Source organism: Dipodomys ordii, unplaced genomic scaffold (assembly GCF_000151885.1).
Source record: "Dipodomys ordii isolate 6190 unplaced genomic scaffold, Dord_2.0 Scaffold298, whole genome shotgun sequence".
Taxonomy (NCBI): Eukaryota; Metazoa; Chordata; class Mammalia; order Rodentia; family Heteromyidae; genus Dipodomys; species Dipodomys ordii.
Window position 1 is genome coordinate 511981 of NW_012267514.1, and position 22803 is coordinate 534783.

The 22803-nt window shown below is 34.7% G+C and overlaps 3 protein-coding genes across 3 annotated transcripts; all 3 read left to right on the top strand.

The window, feature by feature from the left end:
• The first annotated feature begins 2823 nt into the window (after positions 1-2823).
• LOC106001448 (olfactory receptor 5W2-like) lies at positions 2824-3759 on the top strand. Its single transcript, XM_013036540.1, has one exon. It carries the CDS (start codon positions 2824-2826, stop codon positions 3757-3759), a length of 936 nt encoding a protein of 311 aa, XP_012891994.1.
• A 6545-nt stretch (positions 3760-10304) lies between these two features.
• Positions 10305-11231, top strand: LOC106001444 (olfactory receptor 5W2-like). Its single transcript, XM_013036536.1, has one exon. It carries the CDS (start codon positions 10305-10307, stop codon positions 11229-11231), a length of 927 nt encoding a protein of 308 aa, XP_012891990.1.
• Positions 11232-15358: 4127 nt separating this feature from the next.
• Positions 15359-16291, top strand: LOC106001436 (olfactory receptor 5W2-like). Its single transcript, XM_013036528.1, has one exon. The coding sequence runs from the start codon at positions 15359-15361 to the stop codon at positions 16289-16291; it is 933 nt and encodes a 310-aa protein (XP_012891982.1).
• Positions 16292-22803: the final 6512 nt, after the last annotated feature.

Genomic DNA, 22803 nt, shown 5'->3' on the forward strand with positions numbered 1-22803 from the left:
GTGCTTGCGGGGTTTTTGTTGTTATTGTTGATAAATTTTAATGCTAATCCAAAATATGTGTGTAAAGTCTGGACCACAAAAAGTGCAATGCCCACTCATATAATTATTTTAAGTGTTTGTCAGATGCTTGTAAAAGCAAAGTTAACCGAGGGCATTGTACATTCTACACAAGCACACTCACAGACATGCACTGATACACTCACACATGCCTCCATACACTAACACTTCTTACAAAGTAGATAAAATGAATATTTGGTAATGGATTGTCAAAGACCTACACATCAATTTCATTAAACTTTAAGAGTACACATCTTTGATATTTGCTTGTGTCGTTTTTTTCTGCTTGAATTTGGCAGATGGCTTGAGTAATGATGTCACTTCTTGAGAAAACATGGAATCAGCCATGTTTTAGGAGTTATAGTTACAGAGACAAAAAGCCACTAGGATATCTGGCTGTCTGTGTCAAATATCTTGTTTTTGAATACAAGTAAAATCCAAGCATCACTGTTTTCAAGAATTATGTGGTCAGGTCAGAAGAAGACATCATATCGAAAACAGCTCTCGATTCTTGTGCTAGATAAAAGGATCAGAAAGATTCTAACTACATACTGTCTTCTCAATTAATGTTCAATTTTTCTGAAGTATACCTTAGTAAAACTGGTATACCTCCTGTACCATATACTAAGATCCTACACTTCAACCTGCTGATATATTATAGGAGAAGAACTGAAGGAGATGGAAATTCACAAGACTAGAACCTTTGAGAATTGAATTACTGCCAACATGAAACAGGTCCAGAGCTGTCCCTGACCCTCTTAATTATATACAGACTGAATATCAGGATGGCTAGGAAAATAAATTTAGATTCCCACCAGATATTGAATTAAAGTGTTGTCATGTTTGATTATGTAAAACAGTTTTCTTCAATCTAATTATTTGAATTTTTTTGGGGGGGTCCAGTCGTGGGCTTGAACTCTGGGCCTGGGCGCTGTCCCTCAGCTCTTCAGCTCAAGGCTAGCTCTCTACCACTTGAGCCACAACACCACTTTCGGCTTTTTTCTTTTTGCTTATGTGGTGCTGAGGAATTGAACCCAGGGCCTCATGCATGCAGGGCAAGCGCTCTACCACTGAGCCACCTTCCCAGCCCCTAATTTTTTGAATTTTTAATGCAGAATATTTTTATTACTTCCCAAGTAACAACACACTATATCTAAAAATTTTGAATCTTCTGTCTGAAAACCCCTCACAATATTTGGATAAATATGAAATACATGAATCATTTCATATTTATGCAAAAGATTAAACCATATTTATGGTCTGATGAACAAAATTGGAATACCAGTATTGCAAAGTAGGCAAGTAACACAAGGATAAAGAATTAAAATTTCAACCTTTACTGAAATTGAAGCAGTATCCTCAAAGGAAAATTCTTAACCAGAAATCTAATTAATCATAGTTGAATAACACAAAACAGTAAAGGCAGTTTTCAAAGATGTAAATCCCAAGAGTAACCAGGAGCAAATAAAATGTGATTTCCATGTCATTCACAGACCAGGAATAAGACCAGAAAGACTTTTACTTCTCAGGTAAGTTTCTGAATACCTTTTGATTAAATAGTCATAGAAAATAAAATTTTATTTTAATTGGTATAATAAGGAATAAGATTGAATAATGTGTAAATTAATGATTTTGAACCTACATGCTAAATTAAAATGTCTGCAATTTATTAGCCAGTAATATTTTCTTGTTACACTTGTGTGAGATTAGCTGATAACATTTTTTAGTGTTGGTCAGGATTAATTAACTTAAGATTTTAATGAAGATTTTAAAATCACTTTGCATATGATATTGTGAAAGTAAATTTAAATGTGTTCTATTTGCATTTAAATGAGTATAGCTAACAAAATGCAAAGACAAATATATTCAAATAGTAGATCATATAAGTTAAATTCAGTTTTTAAGTCTAGGAAAAAGGACAAAATACAGATTCCCTCCTAATTTTAGTAAAACAAATGAGCAAACATCTATAGTGTCCTATATGTGCACATAAACCCAAACAGAAACATAAGGAACAGAAGATAGATCTCCCCTCAATATCTGCTGGTTGTTACCTTAGCTTAAGAAAAAAGTCAAGTAAAAGGCCAATTTTAAATAAGAATCATTGTAATAGCCTAGTTTTCTTTTCTATGACATGGGTTTAATTTCTTAAAGAAATTTGTCCATTGGAATTGAATGAGTTATACAAAGAGATTGTAAATGTGCTATAAAACAAGTGACAGAATGATATAAGAAATCAAATAAGACTTGTTTGTTTTGTCAATAAATTTTAAATACTAAAACAATAGTAGAATAATTTTCTATTATTAAACTATATGCAATGTTACTGTGTGTCAATAATGTGCAAGTTTAAGGATTATATTTACTTTTGCCTTTAACTTTGGAATTTCTGATACAATATTTTGGGTATCAACACATGTTTAGTTTACTCAGATATTCTACTTGAGAATAAATGAGAGTGACTAAGGTAAGCAGTTTCAGAAATATTTATATATATAAACAAATATACATGTGTACATATACATATAAATATACGTTTATTTGTAAATTTAGGAAAAAGTTTGATCAAAATACATTAGTCATTTGGTTTTAATTTTTAACAATAATGCTCCTTTAAGTAGGGATATATCCTTGGCCTATTTTCAGAGAGTGAATAGTATATACAATTAAGCTTATATGCACAAGCTTAAATACAGAGAGGCATTAATACTTAATTTTTCACTTTCCTGATCCTTTTGTGACAGTGTTTGAAAAGAACAAAGGAGAATGATCACTGGAAATTGCTCCTCAACATCTGAATTCCTTCTCTTGGGAATTACCAATAACCCTGCAATGAAAGTGGTTCTATTTGCTACATTCCTTGTTTTGTATCTCATCAGTTTCATGGCAAACCTTGGCATGATCACCTTAATCAGGATGGACTCCCAGCTTCACACACCTATGTACATTTTCCTCAGCCACCTCTCTTTCTCTGATCTCTGCTATTCTACAGCTGTAGGGCCCAAGATGCTGGTGGACCTGCTCACCAAGAGTGGTAAATCAGTTCCCTTTGCAGGCTGTGTCCTGCAGTTCCTCATCTTCTGCATCTTTACTGATGCAGAGTGCATGCTGCTGGCAGTGACGGCCTTTGACCGGTACAAGGCCATCAGTAACCCCCTGCTCTATGCCGTGGACATGTCCAGCAAGGTGAGCTCCCAGCTCCTGACTGCAGTTTACCTGGTGGGAATAACAGATGCTTTGGTGCATACTACATTGACATTCCGCTTATGTTTCTGTGGGTCCAATGAGATTAATCATTTCTTCTGTGATGTGCCTCCTCTCCTGCTGATCTCTTGCTCTGACACACGCATCAATGAATTAGCAATCTTCACAATTTTCGGTTTCATTGAACTGAGCACCATCTCAGGAGTCCTTATCTCTTACTGTTACATCATCTTATCAGTGATCAAGATCCGCTCTGCTGAGGGAAGGTTCAAAGCTTTCTCCACCTGTGCCTCACACTTAACCGCAGTGGCCATTTTCCAGGGGACTATGCTGTTCATGTATTTCCGGCCGAGTTCTTCCTATTCCCTGGACCAAGACAAAATGACGTCTTTGTTTTACACCCTTGTGATTCCCATGCTGAACCCTCTCATATATAGCCTAAGGAACAAAGATGTGAAACAGGCTCTTGACAAACTAAAGAATAAAATGTGCCTCTAAATAATTGTATTGTGTTTACTGGTACACATTCATCTAGTGGTTGTTTTTAGTGTAAAATTATATTGCATGATATATACAAAATATAGTTATAAATCATGTCGATTGAGGTACATCAAGCTCAGACAGACAAATGGCTATGTTTTCTTTTATGTAACTAAGCTAGACCTAAAATGTACTTGGACTCTATCCACTAACATGCAGTGACACCATTAAAGATTCTTTTAGGGAGAGAGCACAAGGCAAAGTACCTATGTGCCTCTGATCATATAAAATAATTATGAAAATGATCTCCAGGAAATAGAAATAGGTTTTCTTTGTTGCTGTTACTCTTTTCCTTTCTTTTCTTTTTATTTCTTTTGTTCCTTCAATTCTGTTTTTGGGATGATAAGGGAGGGCACAGACATGGAGGGACAAGTATCAACAAATATAGCAGTATTACTCACTGGACACTATGTTGAAAATGAGCTAGTCAGCTTGGCAGTGAGTACAAGAGGGAAAACAGCTGGGAGAGAATGGAAGGGGGGACATTGTCCAAAGAGTTGTAGTCATTACCTGACTCATGTAACTCTAAGCTTTCCATATCTCACATTTATACTAACAATAAAAGAGAAATACACTTTTACCTCATATTTTGATTTCACAAAATATGTAATTGTACTAGATGAAATTATAAGAATATATTGCAGATTTTCAAACATGCCATGCCTCGTGATTGAATTTGTTTTAATATATTTGTTCCTTCATTTTGTAAAATTTTCATGATTTAATTATATACATTTTATTTGTTTATTCTTTTATTTAATTTTAGCTATGATAAAAAAAATTAGGGAGGTACAGCAATCCCACTTTTGGGCATTTACCCAAATGCTTACAAACAAGACCACACTAAAGCTACCACCACAACTATGTTTATTGCAGCATTATTTACCATAGCTAAGATACGGAACCAACCCAGATGCCCCTCAGTAGATGAATGGATCAAGAAAACGTGGCATATATACACAATGGAATTCTATGCCTCCATCAGAAAGAATGACATTGCCCAATTGGTAAGAAAAGGAAAGACTTGGAAAAAATATATTAAGTGAAATAAGCCAAAGAAACATAGGTCTCAAGGTTTCCCTTATTTGCAATAACTAGTATATGTCTGAGACAAGGAGCAAAGGTCAGATAAGTTGATGTTAGGGAAATGAACCCTAAGATATGTACTCAGATGTTTTCTTTTTTCTATCATGCGATTGTTTCTAACACATTTATAAGATGATTTATTTGTTGCTTTGTATGTCCCTCCCCCACGGTATAACCCCTGCTTTCACTGTATTTGATGTTGGTATAATTTGTGGAGGGGAAGGCAAAAAACAAATCGTTTAGCTAGGGATACAGGAGGATCCATTGCAACAATGAGATGTACAAGTCCTTTTGTCGAAAAACGAACTTTACAACTTTGTTGGGAGGGGAGGACTGGGGGGGAGCTGGGGGAGGTTGGGAAGGGATGGGTAGGGGAAACAAAGGAGGAGGCTACAATGCTTGATAAGAAATGTACTCATTATCTTGCCATGTAATTGTAACCCCTCTGTGCAGTATTTTCACAATAAAAAATTACCATAAGACAGAAAAATTAGGGAGGTAAAAAATTAGGGAGTGTTTTCCAACACTTTTGATTTATATTCCCTGAAATTTCAGTGATTTATTTCCTACTGACATTTATGTTTCAATGAGACATATTAGGCTATGATTCCTTAAATAATTTAAAATGCATTGTTGAAAAATAATAAAGACTGTAAAATATATTCCAGGGAATGATAGTCAATTACAATGTGCCAAAGGAAGGCCTCTGCATATATTATATTAGAGGAAGCATTGGATATTAGGGAGATACATAACAAACAAATTCTTTAAGTAGACAGGTCTGTATATAGGAAATCAGGTTCAGGTCTAAAGAACGATTTAAAAGGTTCTTCTGTGTATGACAAGCTTGACCATCACTTCCTCCTGAAAATTTTCTTTTTTCTCTCATAAATTTTTGTCTCAGTCCTGGTGAAATAGTTCACCATCACCCACTTAAATCATTATTTATTGTCACCCTAATGTTTTACATCAATATCTCCAATAAGAGAATAATTAAGATTTTTTAAAAATTACTTCTTATAATTTCAGTGAAGATCCAAAATATTGTTATAAAACTTGACCACAAAATAGTCCATCAGAATACAGTGCCCTTAACATAATGACTTTAATGTTTTTCAGGTACTAATAAAAATGGGCTGAGGGGATTGTATGTTCTTTATACATACATGATTTGAACACACATACAACATATTCGCATATGCATGCCCCTCTATACACTACACTAACATTACTAATAGCAGATAGAATGGACACTCAGTAATGGATCATCAAAGACATAGAAATCAATTTCATTAATTTTAAGGAGTATGTATTTCTGTGTATATCTTAGATATTTCTTACTGTCATTTTTTTCTGTTTGAATTTCTCTGCTAGCTTAAGTGATAATTCAGCTTCTGGAGAAAACATGGAAGCAGCTATGTTTTATGCATTACAATGATAGAAACTAAAAGTCAGTTGGTTACTCAGGTTTTCTGGGGGCCAGTGTTAAATATTCTCTTCTACAAAATTTTCAAATACAAGCAACTTCTGAACATCACTCTTTCAAGTACTTGTGGTCATGCCAGAAAAAGATACCAGATGAAAATATCTATGATTTCTGGCTCTAGATAAAAAGTTCTGTAAGATTCAAACTACATACAATTTCCTCAATTAACATCCAGTCTTCCTAAACTGTACCTTAGAACCATCATTGTGATATCTTGTGCTATATTTTGAGGTCCTTACCTTGAACATGATGGTATGTTAGGATATAAGAGTCTAGGGAGGTAAAAAATTTACAAGAGAAGAACTTTTGAAAATTTAATTAATCTCCATATAAAACAGGTCCACAGAATATCAGCATGCCCTATGTACAGGAATTTAGGCTCCCACCAGATACTGAATCTGTCTGGAATTTGGGACTGTATTGAATCTGTCTGGGATTTGGGACTGTAGTCTCTAGAACTGTGAAAAACATTTTCTTGTCACTATTGCTTATATGCGAATTGATCTATAGCATTTTGTTGTAACTGCTCTGCCAGACTAAGACAAGGAACACAAGAATGCATTGACTGAAACCTGTTAACATGGAAACAAAGGAGGACTGGCCATGACTGGATTGTCCAACATTTCACGAGAGCAAATTTTCCACCCAATTGCCTTATCTTCCACTCATAAATTCACATTTAACATGGAACATATTGAAAATTAAATTATTTGCTTTGAGGAAGGAACTTAGAAAAATACAAAGTCACTCACACAAGATATCTCAGAACACTCATTTTTATTACAGCACTATTCATAATAGTCGGTGTATATAATTAGCTTAGGTAGCAATCAATCATATTATCCTAGAGTGTATAATTAAATCTTCACAATTTCTTCCTCTGTTTGTATTATTTACAGCATTAAATTATGTAAAGTGATCTACATTATTAATTTTGGTTTTAAAGTGACTGGTAGTATAGTTTTGGGGTAATAATAGATGTTACCAAGTAATATTTTGACATGTAGAGGATGTAAGTAATACACTTTATGTAATCTAACTCTGTACATTGTACTTGCTACTGTCTCTTCTAAATATATGAATGAAAGAGATGTCATGTTTGACTCTAGGTAATATACCCTCTCCTTTAATCTAATTTTTATGTTAAAGAGAGTTTTAATGTAGAGTATTTTTATGATTTTCCAAGGTGCAACTCTGTACTTCTAAAAATTATAACTCTACTATCATGAAAACTTGTAACAGTATTGAGAACAATTTGAAATATATGAGTCATTTTACATTTACAGAAAAAAAATTGAGCCACATCTCTGGTCTTTTTGATGTAATAGGAATGGCAGATAGTATCACAAGGGTAAAGAACTAAAATTCCAGCCTTTAGATAATTGCTACAGTACTCTCGAAGGAAAATTCTGAGACAGGAATCTAATTAATTATAGATGAATAACACAAAACAGTGAAGGCAGACTTCTCAGAGCTATAAATCCCAAGAGTCACAAGGAGAAAATAAAATATGATTTAAATATTGTTCAGGTACCAGAGATAAAAACAGAAAGAACTCATCTCAGGTAGGTTTCTCAAATCCTTTAATCAAATGGACATGAAAAATAAAACTATTTTATTGGAACAATGAGGAATCAGATGTTAAGTAGTGTGTAAATGAGTGATTTTCATTCTTCTTGCCAACTTAAACACTCTGCAATTTAGTAACTTTAAATTTGACTCACAAATTTTTTGTGCATCAAGGTTGATTATCTTTATAGTTTATTGAGGATTTATAAATAAATGATTTTTTAAAAAATCCCAATGCAAAAAAAAACACATGGTACATTATAAATATTAGGAACAATAGCAAGCAAGGAAAAAACCCACTTGTGTCCCTATCTTGGGGTTCAGTTCACTTAGCATCATCTTATCTGGTCATATGTACATAGCTTTTGAACTTTTCTGATTGTCCCAGACATATACTAGTAATTGCAAATAAGGGAAACTATAGGACATATGTTTCTTTGGACCTGGTTTACTTCACTTAATATAATTTTTTCCAAGACTTTCCAGTTCTTAACAAATGGGCAATGTCATTCTTTCTGATGGAGGAATAGAATTCCATTGTGTATGTGTGTGTGTGTGTGTGTGTATGTTTGTGTGTATATATATATATATATATATATATCACATTTTCTTGATTCATTGATCTACGGAGGGGCATCTGATTTGGTTCTACATCTTAGCTATGGTAAATAATGCTACAATAAACATAGTTGTACTGGTAGCTTTAGTATGGTTTTGTTTGTGATCATTTGGGTAAATGCCCAAAAGTGGGATTGCTGGATCATAGGGGAGCTGTATGTGGAGTCTTTTGAGGAAACTCCATACTGCTCTCCAAAGTGGCTGAACAAGTTTACACTCCCACCAACAGTGAAGTAGGGTTCCCTTCTGGCCACATCCACTCCAGCATCTGTTGTTATTAGTTTTCTTCATTATAGCCATTCTAACTGGGATGAGGTGGAACATTAATGTTGTCTTGATTTGCATTTCTTTTATGGCTAGAGAGGTTGAGCATTTATTCATATGTCTATTGGTCATTCTTATTTCCTCTTCAGAGAAGTTTCTCTATCAGTCTTTAGCCCACTTGTTTATCGGACAGTTATTTCTTTGAGGATTTGTTGTTGGGGGATTTAATTTTTGAGTTCCAGGTATATTTTAGATATGAGGCCCTTGTTCATTGTATGACTAGTGAAGATCTTTGTATTAATCTTGCTAGTTATGTCCTTTGCCATGCAGAAGCTCTGTAGCTTCATGCAATCCCATTTGTCCAGTCTTTTTTTGATTTGTTATGATTCTGGGTCTCTATTGAAAAATTTAGGCCTGTGCCTAGGAGAACTAGTGCTTCTCCTATTCCTTCCTGTAAGTGATATGGTAGAAGTAAATTTAAATTTGTTCTATTAACATTTAAATATTGTAGTTAACACAATATTTAATAAATGTAAACTCAGGTTCATATGGTCGCATAGTGTATTTAGATCTAGGAGAACTAACAGTTAAAAATGGCTTCTAATTTTCATAAAACAAATGGACAAACCTCGATATTGTCTGAAATATGCGCAAAAATGCAAATAGAAACACTAGACACACACAAATAAACTTCTCCAAAATATCTGTTGTTTGATTCCTTAGCTTAATATAAACTAAAAATCCAATGATATACAAGAATATTTGTTATAACCCACTTCTTCCTATGACTTGATTTTTGTGGGAAATCTCTCCACTGGAATTGGATGAGTTATACAGAGAGGTTATAAATGTACTAGAAAACCAGTGTGGCAGGAATTAATATATCAATAAGACATGCTTGATTTTTCTATAAATTCTAACCCCATAAATAGTAGAATAAAGTTTATTGAGTTAAGTGCAATGTTATTCTCAGTGTTAAAATCCATGAAACATCAAAATGAGTGTAATAAATATGAAACTTCTTGAAGAGTATGAAAGTTTCATTACTACATTTTTGGCTTTTTCTCTTTAACTTTAGTATTTGTGTCTCATCACTTTGGATTTTGAAGCAGGTTTTGTTTATACAAACATACTGAGAATGAGTGAATGTGAGTAGGAAAGGAATTTCTGCTATATATATATTATATATATATTGCATATATATATGCCTGCATTTCTGCATATATATACCTATCTATCTAGCCATATAATTTAGAAACAAGGTTGATCAAAATACATCAGGCATGTAGTTCTCATTTGTAACAAAACAATGATAATGCCCCTTAATGACATATACTTAGGGTATATTTTGAGAGTGAATAAAATAATGTATACATTTTCTCTTACATGATTAAATTTAAATATGCAAAAGTATCAATACCTAATCTGTGACTTTCCTGTTCCTTTCCGGACAGTGGGTTTCTGCAAAGAACCATAAAGAATGGACATTGGAAATTGCTCCTCAACAACTGAATTCCTTCTCTTGGGAATTACCAGTAATCCTGCAATGAAAGTGGCTCTATTTGCTACATTTCTACTGGTATATCTCATCATCGTTATTACAAATCTCGGAATGGTCACTTTAATCCATATGGACTCCCACTTTCACACACCTATGTATGTTTTCCTCAGCCATCTCTCTTTTTGTGATCTCTGCTATTCCACAGCTATAGGGCCCAAGATGCTGGTGGACCTGCTCACCAAGAATAAACCAATTCCCTTTGTTGGCTGTGCTCTGCAGTTCTTCATCTTCTGCATCTTTGCTGATGCAGAGTGCCTACTGTTGGCAGTGATGGCTTTTGACCGGTACAAGGCCATCAGTAACCCCCTGCTCTATGCTGTGGACATGTCCAGCAAGGTGTGTTCACAGCTCCTGGCTGCAGTTTACTTGGTGGGAATAACAGATGCTTTGATACATACTTCACTGACATTCCGATTATGTTTCTGTGGGTCCAATGAGATCAATCATTTCTTCTGTGATGTGCCTCCTCTCCTGCTGATCTCTTGCTCTGACACACGCATCAATGAATTAGCAATCTTCACAATTTTTGGTTTCATTGAACTGAGCACCATCTCAGGAGTCCTCATCTCTTACTGTTACATCATCTTATCAGTGATCAAGATCCGCTCTGCTGAGGGCAGGTTCAAAGCTTTCTCCACCTGCACCTCACACATAACTGCTGTGGCCATTTTCCAGGGGACCATGCTGTTCATGTATTTCCGGCCGAGTTCTTCCTATTCCCTGGACCAAGACAAAATGACGTCTCTGTTTTACACCCTTGTGATTCCCATGCTGAATCCCCTCATATATAGCCTAAGGAACAAGGATGTGAAACAGGCTCTTGAAAAACTAAAGAATAAAATCTAAATCATTGTGTTACTGGTACTCATTCTTCTAGTAGTTGTTGTTTTTTAAAATTATTTAGCACAACTTATAAGAAATAATTGCACCTTGTTGTTTGATTTAATGAGTATTTTTACTAGTCAAATTACAAGAAAATATTTCTGATCTTCAAATGTGTCATGCCACATTATGTTTTATTAATATATGTTAGTCCTTCAATATGCAAATTTTTCCTGATCTACATTGATCCAAATTTTTATTTATTCTTTCATTTAATTTCAGTCATGATAAAATTTGGTGAATGTTTTTGGATTCATTGATTTAATTGATAAATTCAGTGATCAATTTCTTAATGAAATTTTTGTTATAGTGAAAAATCATAGGCTTTAAGTGACTACTTACATACTTCAAAATGAGCCTCAAAACACTACTGAAACACAAAGACTGCAGCATATTTACCAGGTCACAACATCCAACTCCAGCATGCTAAAGAAAGGCTGTTTGGGATAGAGTGTGAATTTTCAGAACCAAGAGACACATATTTGAGAGAGGAATGTACTTTAGTCAGATGTGTGACAAGTATCAAATTCTCGAAGTAGATAGGTTCCTATATATAAAGCAAATCGGGTTAAGAATTTAAAAGATTCTGATAAACTACTGCTGTTTGATGAAATGCTTAACCATTCTTCCAGGAAAGTGTCTTTCTCTCTCCAGGTGTTCAGTTCTGGTGAAATAGTCTTATTATTTTCAGTCATCCAGTTAAATTGTTATTTAAAATGTTAGCATTTGCTTCACATCAGTAACTCCAGTAAGAAAATTATGTTTTCTTTCATTTTCTTTTCATAAATTTCAACGCTAAGACAAGCCACTGGTATAATATCTGGACCAAAAGTAGTAAAAAATAATAAAATAATAAGACAAAATGTAATAAGACAAAATATAAATATTTTTATTGTTTTTAGGTGCTAGTAAACACAAACTGCGGGTATGGTATGCTCTACATGCACACAAACACATATACACTTATTCACACACACACATGCTCATCCATACATTAGCACTACTAACAGAGTAGATAGCATGGACATTCATTAATAAATCATCAAAGAAATAGATATCAATTTTATTAAAATTAAAGAGTACACGTGTGTGTGTGTGTGTGTTTAATGTTTGCCTCTTTCAATGATTTCTGCTTGGATTTTTCTGGTGGCTTAAGAAATAGCTCTGCTTCTTGAGAAACAGCCAGGTCATATGCATTACAATTAAAGAAACTGAAAGCCCATGTGTTATCTTTGGGCATCCGGCTATCAGTGTCAAATATCCCTCTTCCACAATACTTTGAATACAAGTAAAATCCAAGAAACACTGCTTTCATGGGTCATGAGCTCATATCAGAAGAAGGCATCCAGTGGAAAACATCTATGAACCATTATTGTCTTTGATAAAAGACTCTGTGACATTCTGATTAAACACTTTCTTTTCAATCCATGCCTAATCTTTCTAAATTGTACCTCAGGGAAACTACTATGGCATATTGTGCCATACATTGAGATCTGAACCTTCAACATGATGGTAATTTAGGATGAAGATGACAAATTCACAGAAACAGAGCCTTTGAGGGTGGAATTGCTGACCATGTGACACAGGCCAAGAGCTCTCCCCTGCTCTATCTGTTATGTATGGACTAAATATCAGGGGCCCTGTGAAAAGGAATTTAGTCTCCCACCAGATACTGAATCTGTCATCACTGGGATTTGGGATTGTAGTCTCTAGAGCTGTGAAAAATATTTATTTATTTTCCTGATGCTGTTGCTTACAATCCAACTGGTCTATAGCATTCTGTTATACCAGCTCAGATAGACTAAGACAAAGAGCATGACAGAAATCATTGTTTGAAACATGTTCATGTAGAAACAAGATGGCACTGGATTGTCCATAATTAAAGGTGAACAAGTTTCCTACCCAAATAACTCATTTCCCACTCATATGTTCACTTTCAAGATGGCATTTAATAACTTATTTGCCCATTCATTAATTGTACTCTTTGCTCTTTGGGGGCATATATTAGAAGGAACATAAATCAACACACACTAGATATTCCAGTATACTCATATTTCTTACAACTATATTAATATTAGGCTAGATATAGAATCAGCCTAGTTATCAATCATTTGATCATAGAATGTATAAGTCAATCTTCTTGTTTTCTTGCCCCATCTGTATTATTTATATCTTCTCCATATAAACCAATTACTTGATGGCAATTATTATTACTCAAAAACTATATACTATAAATGACTTTAAAACCAAAGTTAATATGCAATGAGCTTACATAATTTAATTCAGTCCACCATTTTTGTTAATGTTTTATTTAAATATATGATTGAAAGAGATATCATGTTTCTGTTCATACACAGTCTTTTTCAACTTAATTTTTATATGAAAGAGAGACTTTCATGCAGAATATGTTTAAGACTTTCCAAATAATATTCTACCTCAAAAATTATGATTCTTTTCAGGCACTGGTGTCTCATGCCTGTAATCCTAATTAGTCGGAGGCTGAGATCTGAGGATCATGGTTCAAAGCCAGCCTGGCAGGAAAGTCTGTGAGACTCTAGTCCTCAATTAAGCACCAGAAAACTGGAAGTGGAGCTGTGGCTCAAACTGGTAGAGTATTAGCCTTGAGCAAAAAGAGCTCAGAGACAGCTCCAAGGTTCTGAGCTCAAGCTTCAAGACCACCACCACCAACAACAATCACACACACACACACACGCACGCACACACACACACACACACACGAGTCAAATTTATACAAAAACATTGAAGCACATCTAGATTTTTTATCTAAGTAGTAGTTTACTTCACTTAATATAATTTTTTCCTGTGGCCCATGTAATTGTAACCCCTCTGTACGGTATTTTCACAATAAATAAAAGAAGTAGCAGTATTGCAAGGTTTGTAAGCTGCACAACATTAACTAATTAAAATTTCAGCATTTGACAAAATTATTGCAGTATTCTCAAAGGAGAATTCTGAGCCAGAAATCTAATTACTCATAGTTGAATAACACAAAACAGTGAAGGCAGAGGGTTTTAGAAAGTAAATCTCAAGAGTCACTAGAAGAAAATTTTTTAATGTGATATGTATGTATATATATATATGTATATTTGTGCAAGGCAAAAACAAGAAAACAGAAAAGCCAACCAAAAAAAGGCAGATAACTAAAAGCCAAGGAAACAAACCAAAAGAAAAATAAAAAAATGAGTAGAAAAATCAGAAAACAGATACTAACAAATGTATAACAGAATGACTTTGCAGCCACGTATGAACCTAAACACACGGCATAACACCGGCCATCACGGTATCTGATGACAACAGAATGAATGGAAGGCAAGGGAAAAAACACGGTCAGTAAAGAGGAACATAAGAACACACAGAGAAAAAATAAAAAAAACAAGACGTTATACCAAAAAAAAAAAATACAAAAAAGAAACAAAGGGGGGGGAGGGAAAAGGAAAGAATGAGCACTAAGAAAGACGGGAAGGCAGGGAAAAAGGAAACAAAAAAGCAAAAAACAATACACAACAAAAAAGCCACGGATCAACCCGCACAGGGAAAGAAAAAACCACCAAAAAATACAGTCAAAAAAAATAAAAGCAACAAAACAAGAATAAACAAACACAAATCCAAAAAAAAGTAATAAAATAACATCAAATATTAAAAGATATCTAATATTAAACCAATGGGCAAAATCCAAAAAGAGAGATGACTACAGTAATAAAAAAAATACTCTTAACAAAAGAAAAACAGGGGTAACACATACAAAAGCAGGCCACTGAAACCATGGCATGTCTAACACATCACCCCGAACCTCAAGCAACAACTAGTTCACAAAAACAAAAAGCTCAAAACCAAAGAGAAAGAGAACAACAACAAAAGGCAGAAATGTAAATATCAAGATTTAAAAGCAAAGCACAGTAACATAGATCGCAAACATTGAAGAGTGACACGCCCAGGTCATACTCCAAAAAAAAATAAAACAAAAAACAAAAGTAATCCCCCAAAACAACACCAGAATACGCAAAAACAAATCCCTAACCCACCACTCTCCTGATGATCATCCGGAAAAGCGTTGAAAAGAACAAAGGAGAATGGACACTGGAAATTGTTCCTCAACAACTGAATTCCTTCTCATGGGAATTACCAATAACCCTGAAACCAAAGCGGTTCTATTCGCCACATTTCTAAATGTATACCTCACCAATCTCATGGCAAACCTTGGAATGATCACCTTAATCAGGATGGACTCCCAGCTTCACACACCTATGTACATTTTCCTCAGTCACCTCTCTTTCTCTGACCTCTGCTATTCCACAGCCATAGGGCCCAAGATGCTGGTCAACCTACTCAGCAAGAATAAATCAATTCCCTTTGCAGGCTGTGTCCTACAACTATTCATCTTCTACATCTTTACAGATGCAGAGTGCATGCTGCTGGCAGTGATGGCTTTTGACCGGTACAAGGCCATCAGTAACCCCCTGCTCTATGCCGTGGACATGTCCAGCAAGGTGCGCTCCCAGCTCCTGGCTGCGGTTTACCTGGTGGGAATAACAGATGCTTTGGTGCATACTACATTGACATTCCGCTTATGTTTCTGTGGGTCCAATGAGATCAATCATTTCTTCTGTGATATCCCTCCACTCCTATTAATATCATGCTCTGATATACAAGTCAACGAGTTAGCAATATTCTTTGTCTTTGGTTTCATTGAACTGAGCACCATCTCAGGAGTCCTCATCTCTTACTGTTACATCATCTCATCAGTGATCAAGATCCGCTCTTCTGAGGGAAGGTTCAAAGCTTTCTCCACCTGTGCCTCACACTTAACCGCAGTGGCCATTTTCCAGGGAACAATACTCTTCATGTATTTCCGGCCGAGTTCTTCCTACTCCCTGGATCAAGACAAAATGACCTCTCTGTTTTATGCCCTTGTGATTCCCATGCTGAACCCTCTCATATATAGCCTAAGGAACAAGGAGGTGAAAGCAGGCATTAAAAAACTGAAGAAAAAGATCTTACTTTAGGGAAATCTTTGCATACTGTAAGTCCACACATATTTAAATGTACACATATTTTGTTGCCTTCAAATACATATTTCAATGTTCTTATCTGACATACCTTAATTTAATACATTACATACTTTGTTAATCTATAGCATGTAGTTTGTATTTTCTTAAATTTTTGACCTCTATATGTCTTCACTGAAATTGTTTTGTGATATTTACTATAATATTTGATATTATAAATTTTAAATAAACTATACAATACCATGAAGCCAAAAGACAAGGTGATCATGGAACATACAAAATGCCTAAATCTACCCCAAAAAAAGGGATTCTTGGATATGACCCATCTAATCATTCAGTGAGCATATATACAATGGAAAGGAGGTGAGGGGAAAATATTTCTTTTTTAATTTTTATTTTTTATTGTGAAAATACTGTACAGAGGGGTTACAATTACATGGGCAAGATAATGAATACATTTCTTACAAGCATTGTAGCCTCCTCCTTTGTTTCCCCTTCCCATCCCTTCCCATTCTCCCCCCCCCAAATCCTCCCCACTACAACCCCCCTCTCCCCCGCACCAAAGTTGTAAAGTTAATTTTTTGACATAATGACTTGTACATCTCATTGTTGTAATGGGTCCACCGAGGGGAAAATATTTCTAAGACTATAAGCTAAGAATAAGCCTGAGTTGAATACACAAAAGCACATAATAAAAGCAAAGTGGTTTTGATTTTACTATCTGTGATGTTTAGTAAGCTTGTATATTTTCTTCATGATTTTTTTTCAAAATTTACTTTGTTGTATATCTACTTAAATATTTTCCACTTTTTATTCAAATAGTGTTTTGTTCACTGTTTTGTTAATTAGTCCATAGTTAAGACAAATCATAGAAAAAAAATTCAGATATTTTTTCCACTCAAGTATGTTGAAAAATACTCTATAATATTACATGTCATATCTCAATGTAAGCAGAGATTTATTTTCTTGTGTGTATAAGGGTTTCATTTTTATATTTCCAAATATTCACAAAGTATAGTTTGATCAACCTCACCTCTATTATTTTCTTCTTCTTTGTCTTCACCTTTTTATATTTAAAATCTAAAGAGCTTCTTTATGCTATTTTCATTCATGTGTATGATATGCATTAATCATATTCACTCCATTACTCAAATTCTAAATATGTGAATAAGCAAATATAGCATTCTCTCTGAAATGAATATTACATAATTTTCCATTAATCTCAGTTGCACATTTTACCCCAGAAACGTATCTGTTTGTATTAACTACTTTTTTAATAATTGCATGTGTAGACCTCAGAGAAATTCAAATTTATGTTGACATTCTCCACTCCGTCATGTCATTTCGATTTAGCCACTCTTCCCTACTTCCTTTTCTCAACTCTGTTTAAATGCCCATCTTTGTGAATCATAAATAATACTCTGTAGATGGCATCACTCTATACAGCTCTGTGCTTTATTAAAGCATCAGTCCTAATATGATACTTGGGACACTAATCATACAGGGTGGGTTTTATACAAGTGGGTTTTATTCCTGTCTTCTTATTACCTGCATTACCACTAAGGCACAAAATGGATTAATATAGAAATGCCAAAACCCATGTATATGCTACTTGGTTATATATCAAATTGTGATTAACTACCAATGATTATATGCACTGTTAATATATATATATATATATATATATATATATATATATATTGTAGCTTAAGTATACAAATAAAATGGTTGTGAGCGTTAAGGTTATAAATGAGGGATTTCACCATACTCTGAAATTCTTGACTTTTATTACAATTGAACCAACAGAACACTGTCCAAGCAAATGGATAGTTGCTACTAAATATGTGCTTGTGTGAACACATTTCAGGCTAGAGATGGAGTCCATAGGCTTCTTTGCTTTCCAGAGAAGCATTTGTTGGGCACTGTCACAAGGTGGCCTAGTAAAGCAGAGTGATAGAATAGATTCTGTGGGAAAGAAGAGTTCTTTGGGAATCCTAGCTTTAGGGCTCCTGTTTCTGTGTGCAGTCAATGTACCCACACTCTTCTATTAATTATGAGCAGAGATCTGAAAGAAAGCATTATTTGAAATAGTATAAAGCTTCAGATCAATGTAAGGGTTCTCAGGATTACTTATAATTGTGAAGATGATAAACATGATATCTCCCTTTCATGTGACATATCAAACACATATCATGGAAAGTTGATTTTGATGTACCTCTTGTTCTTTTCATCATACTCATTAAGTATGAATTAAAAAGGTAAACTAAGAGAAGGCTAATAACAATCAATTGTTTTTAAGTGCAATTACAATCAAGTATTATAAGTGAAAATATGTATATCTAAAATTTGCATTTGTTAAACAAACCAACAAAAACTAATATAAAGAATATTTCTTAGATGATTCATGACTAAAAGTTAGAATTTGGAAAGATACTCCAAACTAACCTTTGCATCCTGGGATCGTTTTATTTGATTTTTATTTTATTGTCAAGATGATATAACGAGGGTTTACAGTCACACAATTCAGGTTGTGAGTACATTTCCTTTTAGACAGTGTCAATCCTTCCCTCACTTTCTCCCAGATTTTCCCTCCTGAATCCCCCTCCACCAGTTGTAGAGTTCATTTTTAATGTAGTGTCTAGTGATCACCACTGGTGCATTTGTTCAGCTTTGGTCACACTATTCTGTACTCGTCCTTATCCACCCCTAAAAAGATAAACTTACATACAAAACAACAGTTTTCAGAGGCAAGAAGAACATGTATAACAAGTACTGCCCCATTCTAACTTGTCATCTTCAACAGCCACCAACTTTTTTTTATTGTGAAAATACCGTACAGAGGAGTTACAATTACATGGGCATGATAATGAGTACATTTCTTATCAAGCATTGTAGCTCCTCCTTTGTTTCTCCTTCCCAACCCTTCTCATCTATCCCCCTCCCCCTTCTCCTTTTCCCCCCTCTTCCGCCCCTGCCCCCGCTAAAGTTGTAAAGTTTGTTTTTCAACATAACATCTTGTACATCTCATTGTTGCAATGGGTCCACCTGTATCCCTATTTAAATGGTTTGCTTTTTTCCCTTCCTCTCCACAAATTATACCAACTTCAAATACAGTGAAAACAAGGGTTATAACATGGAGGGACACACAAAGCAACAAAGAAATCATTTTATAAATATGTTAGAAACAATAGCAAGAAAGAAAAACATTTGAGTCCTTGTCTTGGGGTTCATTTTGCCTAACATCAACTTATAAAACTTTGTTGCCATTGTTCATTTATTTGACAGTAGCTATTCTGAATAGGATTAAGTGGAAACACAATATAGTTTTTATTTGTAATTTTCTTATGGCTAAGGATGTTGAGCAATTTTCCATCTATTTATTGGCTATTTGTACTTTTTCCTTAGAAATGTTCTTGTCATTCCCATTGTAAATTTATTGACTAGAGAGATTGTTTTCTTGTTGTGCAAATTTTTTAGTTTGTTATGTATTATTTATAGTAATCTCTAATTGGATGAATATCTGGCAAAATTTTTTTCCCAGTCTTTAGGCAGTGTCTTTATACTTTTTTCTTATTCAGAAAATATTTCAACGTGATGCAATCTCATTTGGCAATCTTTCCTCTTACTTCCAAGCAATTAGGACCCTAGTTAGGAATTGATTAGCTATGCATGTAATTTGAAGTTTCCTCCTATGTTTTTCTCTTGTAGTTTCAAACATTCAGAGCAAATATTATGATAGCTTATATGTTGACATAATTTATGTGTAGGGAGAGATAAAGGGATCTAGTTTCAGTGATGTCAATTTTACCAATATCATATGTTGAAGAGGTTCTTTTCTCCAAAGATTGTTTTTAGTAAATTTTAGAGCATCAAATATATATTCATAATGTCAGAGCGAGATGAGCATTAAAGTTGCACCCAGAAATGAGATGAAAGTTAATGTGCTATAAGCATTATCTTTACCCAAACCCATGACTGATGTCCAATCAAGAAAAGTGAGACAAAAAATATCACATTGAACCACAAATATGCAAGAAGATGGTACCAAGACCAATTCTGACTAAAAGAGATACACACAGTGTGCACTTACATGGTCTGCAAGTGCCAGTACACAATGGGTCACAATGTCATTACACGGAGCATTCTGGGAAGCACCTCTAATTCAAGCTACACAGGAGACAATGCTTCTTTGTCAGTGTCACCCTTTCTATCCTCTTCTGTTTCTTCTCTTCCCTCCTTCCCCTCAAGTAACAGAGTTCATTTTTTTACATAAAAATTTTCATGGTAATATATTAATGAGTTTTTGTAATGACAAAAACAAATTCAATTTTCTTCTAATTTTCTAGAGAGTCAAGAGGATAGTAACTGGCAAACATGGTCCAATTTTCTACTCTGTGTTTCCATCCCCTCTCCCCCCTCCACTTTTGTATCTCTTCTGATCAATTCATATTCATAATCAATTCATCTTTCCTTTACAGAAGGTAGTTGAAATAAACTTGGAACAGTCTCCAGACTCTGAGAGGCCTTCCAGTTTTATAGTCTTTCTAAAGCTTAAAAGCTTCTGTAACTCAAATCACAAACCTCAAAAGCTAGACCACTTGCCCAAAGCTTGAGTTGCTACCAAACCAATGATCAATGAGTCAAATATGAATCCTCATAATCACCTGACCTATTATTTGATAACACACACAGAAATAAGTTTATATTTCCCAGGAAATAAGGAATAAATATATGTTTCAATATTTGAATATGTATTTGAATATTTGTACATCCCCTTTTTGGTGGTACTGGGTTTGAGTCTAGAGCCTCATACTACTAAGCAGCCAATCTACCACTTGATTCACGTTCCTAGACTTTTTGGGATGCTAGGTACTTTTCACAGATCACTGTTTTGACTTCTGTCAAGGGTAGGCCACAGATTGTGTTCTTCCTATCCACAGCCTTCCACATCTCCGGGCCCTAGGTGTGCATCACCATGCACAGATTGTTGATTGAGGTTGAGGTCTGACATTGAACTTAGCTCCTCACAATCTCCTCCTCCAAGTGGGTGAGGTATAAAGTATCTCATTGAAAAGGAAGAAATAAATATCAGGCCCTACGGATAACACATTTCATGTTGTATTTATGTTTAAGTTTGGGACTTCTGGTTGTTTTATTTTTCTTTCATTGGAACATTTCATATAAGAAGATGTAACTGGATAACAGAAATACTTTTAATGTTTTGTGACATTAGGTACCAAAAAATTCCTTGAAGATTTCTCAAGTTCAACAAATTCCCACATAGATCGATTTTAGGAAAATGGTTTGTAAATGGTTGTGAATTGGGGAACTTATTACTTGTAGCAGATCATTTTCATTGATGTTCATGAAATTTCTGTATTTGGTGTATTGAGGAACACACATATTGGGTTGGAGCACTATATTCAGCTCAATATTACCTCACTAGGAAAGTTATGGATTGAGTTTGGCTGTCCCCATGTAATCACCTCTAGCATTGTACTGGAAAGCGGACCTTCCAGCCCCTTGTAGCTATGCAAGCTAAAAAAAGATGTACATGGCTTCTTTCTATTTTTTTATTGTCAAGGTGATATACAGAGGGGTTACAGTTACACAAGTAAGATACTGAGTATATTTCTTGTCGAACTTGTGATCCCTTCCCTTATTTCTTCCTATTTTCCCTCCCTCTACCCATTCCACAAGTTGAACAGATCATTCCCAACTTATTTCCTTGTGAATATGGCTGTTGCATCGGTTCCCCCACACCCTGGTCCTCTGTCTCACCATTCTGTTATTCCTTTTCCCTTTCCTAATTCAAATAAATGTATATACAACAGTAGGCTACCAGATCAAATACAGTGATAACAGAGGATATACCATAGGGGACAGAACGTACAAAGGAAACAAAAAAAAACACATAGTACATTAAAACTACAATGAAGAAAAACTGTGTCTTGTCCTTGGAGTTCATTTCGCTTAGCATCATTTTATAGGTCACATATATATAGCTATTGAGCTATTCTGCTCATCTGCTAAGATTATCATGGATATATACTACTTATGTCAAATAAGGGAAACCATGGAACCTATTTTTCTTTGGGTATAGCTTACTTCACTTAATATAAGTTTTTCTGTCTTTCCGTTTCTTAAAAATGGGTCAGTGTCATTCTTTCTTATGGAGGCATAGAATTCCATTGTATATATGCATATACCACATGTTCTTGATCCTTTTATCTACTGAGGGGCATCTGGGTTGGTTCCACATCTTAGCTATGGTGAAGAATGCTGCAATAATGCTGATAACTTTAGTATGGCCTTACTTGTGATCATTTGGGTAAATGCCCAGAAGTGGGATTGCTGAGTCATAGGAATGCTTTATGTAGTCTTTTGAGGAACCCCCATACTGCTTCCAGAGTAGTTGAACAAGTTTACACTCCCACCAAGATAGCAGTAGGGTTCCTCTTTTGGCCACATTCCCTCCAGCATCTGTTGTTATTAGAGTTCTTGCTTAT